This window comes from Vigna umbellata, chromosome 8, assembly GCF_029865625.1.
Source record: "Vigna umbellata cultivar VRB3 chromosome 8, Vumbellata_1.0, whole genome shotgun sequence".
NCBI lineage: Eukaryota > Viridiplantae > Streptophyta > Magnoliopsida > Fabales > Fabaceae > Vigna > Vigna umbellata.
The window spans coordinates 45,199,041-45,206,369 of record NC_142172.1 but is presented as its reverse complement, the minus strand read 5'-3'; the positions used below and the strand labels follow the sequence as shown (position 1 = coordinate 45,206,369).

At 32.5% G+C, this 7,329-nt stretch overlaps 2 protein-coding genes across 2 annotated transcripts; one reads left to right on the top strand and one right to left on the bottom strand.

Annotated features, from left to right (window-relative positions):
* Window positions 1–315: 315 nt before the first annotated feature.
* Window positions 316–2,307, top strand: LOC124842681 (pumilio homolog 12-like). The gene is made up of 5 exons (XM_047319222.2): window positions 316–920; window positions 990–1,152; window positions 1,244–1,407; window positions 1,489–1,747; window positions 1,883–2,307. The coding sequence occupies exons 1-5, from the start codon at window positions 316–318 to the stop codon at window positions 2,000–2,002; spliced, it is 1,311 nt and encodes a 436-aa protein (XP_047175178.1). The 3' UTR covers window positions 2,003–2,307.
* A 2,766-nt stretch (window positions 2,308–5,073) lies between these two features.
* LOC124842679 (thioredoxin domain-containing protein 9 homolog) lies at window positions 5,074–6,863 on the bottom strand. The gene is made up of 3 exons (XM_047319220.2): window positions 6,364–6,863; window positions 6,060–6,218; window positions 5,074–5,494 (listed from the first exon to the last, which is right to left on the bottom strand). The coding sequence occupies exons 1-3, from the start codon at window positions 6,661–6,663 to the stop codon at window positions 5,312–5,314; spliced, it is 642 nt and encodes a 213-aa protein (XP_047175176.1). The 5' UTR covers window positions 6,664–6,863; the 3' UTR covers window positions 5,074–5,311.
* Between the last annotated feature and the right edge of the window lie 466 nt (window positions 6,864–7,329).

Here is a 7,329-nt window from a genome sequence, read left to right as displayed (position 1 = left end):
TGTCCAAAAAAATTAAAGCTTTATAAATATTCACCTCTTATTTCAATTGGGTATTAATTATTTACAAAATTTCCTCTAATTACTTAATGACGAATTGGATTCGTTATCAAGTACTCTAATTTATAGTTAGGAGTCAACAATTTCGTCGCTGATTTAACAAATTATCATGATTATTAATTATATAAAATATAGAATTTATTTATTACTTATATTCGTAGGAATGAGATATTTGATATCATACGAAACTGAAAAGTGAATCTATATAAGAAGTTTGTTGCAATCTGTTTTCGTAGTCTCAGCTGTTTCTCTTTCGCAATGGCACAAACGAACGAATACCATCCCATTTCCTTCATGCAGGTGGGAAGCTCTTCTTCTTCTTCACCAAGATTTCTGCAAGATTCTTCTCAAGTGGAAACCCTTGCGTCTCGAATGGGATCACTCAACTTGTCCAATCTTGATACTTTCCATGGTTATCAGACCAACCAATACCATGAAGCTTGTTTTCAGCGCGTGAGGAATATCGAGTCTGCCAACGCCACGGTTCCCACGCGCCGTCACCATCGTCTTCCTCATGCTACTGGAGGTATTTCAGGCCCACCAAGCGGTGAAGAATTGGCTTGGCCACACTCACATTATACTCTTGAAACTCTTCGGGGAGGTTGGTTTTCAATGGCAAAAGATCCACGTGGGTCTCGTGTAGTTCAGCAGAAGATCGACGAGGGCACAATCCAGGAAAACTTCCAAATGGTGAAAGAACTCGAGTATCATTTGCACGAGTTAATAAAACACCCTTATGGAAGCTTCGTGATTCTGAAGCTTTTTCAATCACGAAATATCAGCGTTATCCAAAAGAACACTTTTATCTCCTTGATTACCGTTGACCAGCCAAAGCTGAGAGATTTGTGCATCCATGATCTGGGGTACGTATTAAAACTTCTGCACTAAATTTTATTTATTATTTACTAATGAACCTAGATTTCTTGTTACAGAGGTCGGGTTATTCAGCAGATTCTTGAGGTTGAAGATGTTTTGATCGCGATAGATCGAATTACACATGCCATGAGCGGTGTCACTGTTGCACTTATGAAAAATTATAATGGTGGTTATGTTATTCTACAGTGCCTGAAGGTTTTCCCACTCGAGCATAAAAATGTAATTCACAATCTTGAATTTTTACTAATCCAGAAATAATGAATTTCTTGATAAATTTGCCCACATTTCTTGATGGAAAACTTTCTTGCAGGCTATTTTGGATGTTGTAGCGCAGAACTGTCGTGATATTGCAGTAAATAAAAACGGATGCTGCAATATTCAAAAAATTATCCATCACGATGATGTTCCAGCCTTCTATGCTCTGATCGAGAATCTAATCTCAAACGCTGAGGACTTGGCAAAAGATCAATACGGGTTTGTCTCTTCATACACGTTTAATTTGAATTTTTTCCCTTTGATCAATTTCTAACGTTTGTTTCATTTTATTGTTCACAGAAATTACGTGCTGCAGTTTTTGGTCAAAAAGAAGATGTTGGAAGTGAATGCAATGTTGGTATCAGAACTTCGCTATAAATTTGTTGGTTTATCTATAGACAAGTATGCCAGCAACGTAGTGGAAGACCTTTTACACTATTCGAGAACTGAAAGTGCTGCTCTTATAGTGGAGGAGATCATGGAGAGCCCAAACTTTCTTCAAGTTGTTCAGCATCAATACGGGAATTACGTTGTTCAGAGAGCTTTGCAATACACTAAGGTTTGAATCTGTCAGATAAGCATTTTCTAAATTAAAAAATAACATTAACAACTCCAACATACACAATCTTGTTTCTATTTAAACCTTATTTATGTATAATTGTTCTGGATGGTTAAGGTTGTGTTTCGATTGCAGGGCTTTTTGCATGAAAATCTCTGTGCCATCATTTTATCTAATCATGAGAGACTGAGTAGCTGTCTCCATGGAAAAATGGTTCTACATGTTGCCCAAAAGAGCAGAAGGGTGAGAGGATAGAAAACAGCGTCTGAAGAAGGTTTACATTATATTATATTATATTATGAATTGCTGTGTCTGGGTCGTTGTTTTGTTTAGTTTGATTGAGTTTTAATTATGTTGGGATGTTATATATTAGATGTTGTTGTGAAAAAAGAGTGTTTGGCCATGACTGTACTGATGCTGCTCTATGTATTTGTTGGCCTCGTTTTCTATTACTATCAGTGTGTCTGTAGTTGTGTCTTTGCAGAGTGAAACATTGAATCTATGTGGTGTTTTTTAGTGTCTAAGTATCTAAGTGTTATTCATTGAACAATTATATCTCATTTCTGACTTTATCTACGAGAGTTTTCAGATTTTTACGTTATCTGTTATGATTTTTTACCTTATTCTAGCTCATTGTTATGTTGACGCTATCGTAATTGAAATCTTGAGTTAATTAACTTAATAATAAATTACGTAGTTTCAATTCTTATTTATTTCACATTTAAGAGGCCGTTAACGATTAAAACAAATTTAACCATTAGATAAAATAATTTAATGGTTATAAATTTATATCGAACCGGGAGAGTTTTGCTTAGATAATCTACAGTAGCATCTTCCGTAGCGAACTAATAAGGGAATTTCAAATAGAAGTGATTTAGATGAGTTAGTTTATACATTACAAAATGTAATATGAAATTTGTGATTTCTACCGTGTCATATTATCACTAAAAGTTTTATCCTTAAATTTGCTTCAATAAACGAAATTTTTAAAAACTTTAATCAATTCATAATTTTATCTTTTTAAACTTAGGTTTAATTATTGCATATAATAACATTTCTTACTTCAATGAATAAAAAAATAATTTTTTAAAATCAAAGTTGAGTTGCTTGGTGAGATCTTTAAAAAGAAATTGAAGTGTCCCATAAAACATCTTAAATCCAAAATAACTGGTAAGCATCTCGTGTTGAAGGTCCTTTAAGAACATGCCCTTAGAACCTTGCATAGTTATTTTTTTCCCCTTTAGAGTTTAACTCATTTATTTATAATTAAATAAAAGCTTACGTTTAAGCTTGAAAAAATAATTAGCCTTGAATTTCGTCTTGTTTGACTTATTCATAACTTATTAACCTTGCTTTTATATATATATATTTTTTTAAATCATTTCATAAATTTATCAATATAATATCTAAAATTAATTTAATATTAATATACTTATAAAAAGGTATGAAAACTGATTCATATATTTAAAAAATAAATAGTATTTTACAAATGGTTCTCAATATTAATTAGCATAATCACAATGATTCATATATTTTTGAAATTAATATTTTTGCAAAAACATAAGCTTTGTGACTTTAAAACATGTGTTAAAAACTTCAATAGAAAGGTAATTACTATCCCTAAATATGTAGCTTTTGAAATAGCAAAATACCTAAATAAGTAACCCTAATAAAAAATCCAAAATAAATCACTAATAACTGATCTTATGTGAATATAATGTTCCTTTCATGATATGAATTTGCAATTTTACCATCTTATCTGTGTACTGCATTAGGTGAATTTGATAATCAATTTCAAACCATTTTTTGGAAGACTTAAGGAGAGAAGAAGAAGTGATGCACATCCCAAGTCAATATTGATTGAGGTGTGTCTTAGATGATGGTTTTAGGTTTTCAAATTTATTTTATCTTAATTTGATTTAGGTTTTAAGAAGCCTATGAAAGTAGTATGGAACCATGTTTGCAGTTGGGTTTCGATTTATTGGAATGTGTTTGTAACTATGTTTTAATTGATTAAAATTTGTTTTAATATATTAAAATATAATTGATAAAAATGTGTTTTAACATTTTTAGTGTCATAAGCGCTAGTGAAGAATTTACTAGATTAAAATGATGAATTAATCGATTAAAATTACTTAAAATTTGAATAATTAAAATTAAATAAAATTGCTTAATTATCAAGTAATTCAAATTTATTGTTTTAATAACGATAACTTAATTTATTAATACCATTTAAAACTGATTTTAATACACTAAAACAATCAAGTTTTAAATTTTTTATATTTCTAGTTTCAAAATCAAATTACACGAAATTAAGTGCATTTTTTTAGAAAGTATTTTACCTGTCGAGGGAGATCGAGACTTGAGCAATACAATATTTTTTTGAATTATCTTTTTTTTTGTGATTGATAATTGTCATGAGAAGAACATTTGTGTGATCACCTATCTTTGTCACTGTTTTGTGGTGCACTTCAATTTCTCGAGTGACATTGATCTTATATTGAATAGTTTTTTTTTTTTCTGAAAAGGCTATAAACTTGATAGAGTTATCAAGTAGAAGACTCTAGTTCTTAAGGTTTCTTTTTTTCTTGTTTTAAGTATCTTTGTAAAGCTTAAAAGTTCAATTGATTAACTTACTCAAAACCATTGAGCGACTGGATATAGCTGTAATTAGAATGAACAGAATAAACCTTTGTGTGTTTTTTTCTCTCTATGTTTTTTAGTTGATGTATTTATCGTAAATTGTCTTGTTCTTTTGAATCAAACTTCTCTATACATAAAACTTTGTTTCCTGCAATCTTGTTTACTAAATTTGATTAAGTATGTGATATTGTTTTCCAAAAAATGGTGATAATTTAATTCAACCTTCTTTTTGAACTCAATCCTACAATTCTAACCGATATTACTGCGAGCAAAGAGTGCTACATGTTCTCCAATCATCAAGTGTCTACTTCAGGAATTCCCATAAAATAGATACTTGGAAAATTTAGACCAATCTCCCATCTTAATGCTTCTACTTAAAGAATTCCCAATTTGCCACAAAATAGATACTTGATATTTAGATGAATATTTAGACCAATCTCCCATCTTAAGCTTGACTATCTTTAACATGACAAATGCAGTCTACTTATTTCATCCTGGTGAATAGTATTATATAACAAGAAACCGTAATTTCTTTTGAAGTATCCCAATTCCATCCACAACATATAGCTCTATATGTTCCCGACATAGAAACTTATCATCAGCCAACATTTACATTATACACGATGCATCCGTGTATAATAATACATCACCACATTAGCAAAACACAACAATAAAGCACTGTATAGATCAAAACTAATAAAATAAAAATATTAACAAAGATGAATGAAGTTAGCATAAACAGAGGACTATCTCAAAAACATTATACTATAAAAAGGGGTGATCTCACGAAACATGTGCTAAGCTAGAATCAAGATGAATTCTTACAGACAGAGACACACGCATGGCGCGAAGACTGAGTTTAGAGTGTAAATCAGAGTGCTCAGGAGAACATGGCAAATAAAAGTCATCAAGAAATGCATGTTACTCAGAATCTGAGGAGTCTGCTCTTGAGCTCTGCCGAACACTTCTTGTGGTTTTGGCACTGGACCTTGCTTGATGGAATGATGATTCAGCCTCATAAGAAATTACTTGAGCTTTAGCCAATCTTTCTTCTAGCTCCTCTGTGCTAAACTCGTCAGTCCCACCAAGTTCATCAAACCCAACCTAATACCACACATACCACCATTATTATATTGTTTGTGCTAAAATTTAATAGAAATTCAATTTATGTTCAGTGTCATCATAAAACCTTTTAAATGACCAACAATTCACAATTCATGATGAGTACAATTTTTAAGATAGTGAGGATAAAATTGAACAAACTTGTCGTGATAACAGAAAATCTCATCACACTGTTAATCACAGACTATTTAATGATATCAGTAAACAGACCATTTAAAAAATCCCCAAAGCCTGTTGAAAAGGAACCCTACTCTAACCGTGGATTCCCATTCAGGGTGCTCTAACCTAGAAACAAACACCACTAAAATAGTTTAACCTTTGTACAACGTTATTATATGACTACTTTAAGTGTCAAACAATCAAAAATCACGATAGATATGATTTTTAAAACAATCAGGGTAATATTCAACAAACTAATACATGACAATTGAGATTTGGAAGACATCAATACATAAACTAATTACTGAAGAATAAACAGATAGCAAAAACCCTATCCAACACAACATTCCCGGCAAACACATATCACGGCCCTCGTATATACACATACCACATAATCATCGACTTTGGCATTCTTTATGAGGGCAAGAGTTGGAAGAACAATGATCTTGAGCTTCTCAGCCAGAAACGGACTTTTCTCAGCGTTGATTTTCAAAAACCGAGTCTCGATATGCTGCTTAGCTAACAAATTTAAATGTTTGTCCATAACCTGCAAGCGAATCGCGAACAATAACATGAATGTTCCTTTTCAACTCAGCTTGAATTCTCAGGAAGAAATCAACGTAATAGGTAACTCAAATTCCAATGAATTGGAAATGAAAGGTGAGTGAGGATGTATGTATATATGTACGAACCTTACAGGGCCAGTTTTCGCGGTAGAAGTGGCAGACGACGCGTTCGCTGGCCTTGACGACGGAGAAGAAGTCTTTCTCGGAGGGAATCTCGGTATATTCGGAGTGGCCGAGGGAGATCCAACGGGAGCGGTTCTCCGCCATCTTCTTCATCTGCTTTAGACGGCGCTCACGGAGAGCCTCGATGTCGTCGGTGTCGAGGCGCTCGAGGGCGGCGATCTCGTCGTCGATCTTGTCCTCGACGGCGCGCGCCACCGTGAGGACTTGCTGCTCAATTACCTCTTCGATCTTACCCTTCTCCATTTTCCGCTACCACTCTCACACAAGATCTCTCTCTAACCGATAAGACGCCGTCTCAGTTCTTCGCTACTCCCTTCTCCTCTAATCCTTTGAATCAATTCAGGATCTAAGGTTTGCCGCAAATGTCACTCAAAAACACGAACAAAGGAAATATTGATGGTGTAGGTTACTGCAAGATCTAACAACACCAACATTGCCTTTTAGGATTTCAAAACTATCTACTCATTTTTGGAGGAAAGAAAATTTTGAATTAAATTAATTCCTATTTTTAAAATTAGCTTTTTTATTTTATCATTATTTAAATAATAAAAAATATATTACTTATGTTTTCTATGTTCTTTGCCTTAAAGAAGTTAATTGCTTTTAAGAAATGAATAATTCCTCGGATCATTATTCCTGAGACAAATTATCCAAAGCTTTGCGAAAAAAACTAAAAAATCACTTTACACACTTAAAAGCTCTTCTATTTAACATTTAGTAAGTGGCCGGGGAAGTAGATTTTAGGAAGAGTAAGTTGAAGAATTTAAGGAGATAAATACTTTTATTTTTATGTTGTTTAGATTAAGAAATATTAATGGATGAATAGAAGAATTTGAATGAAAAGTTCATAAAAGTTTGCATATAATATGATAGATTATAAAATTATTTTTATTGATAAAAATAGATCGT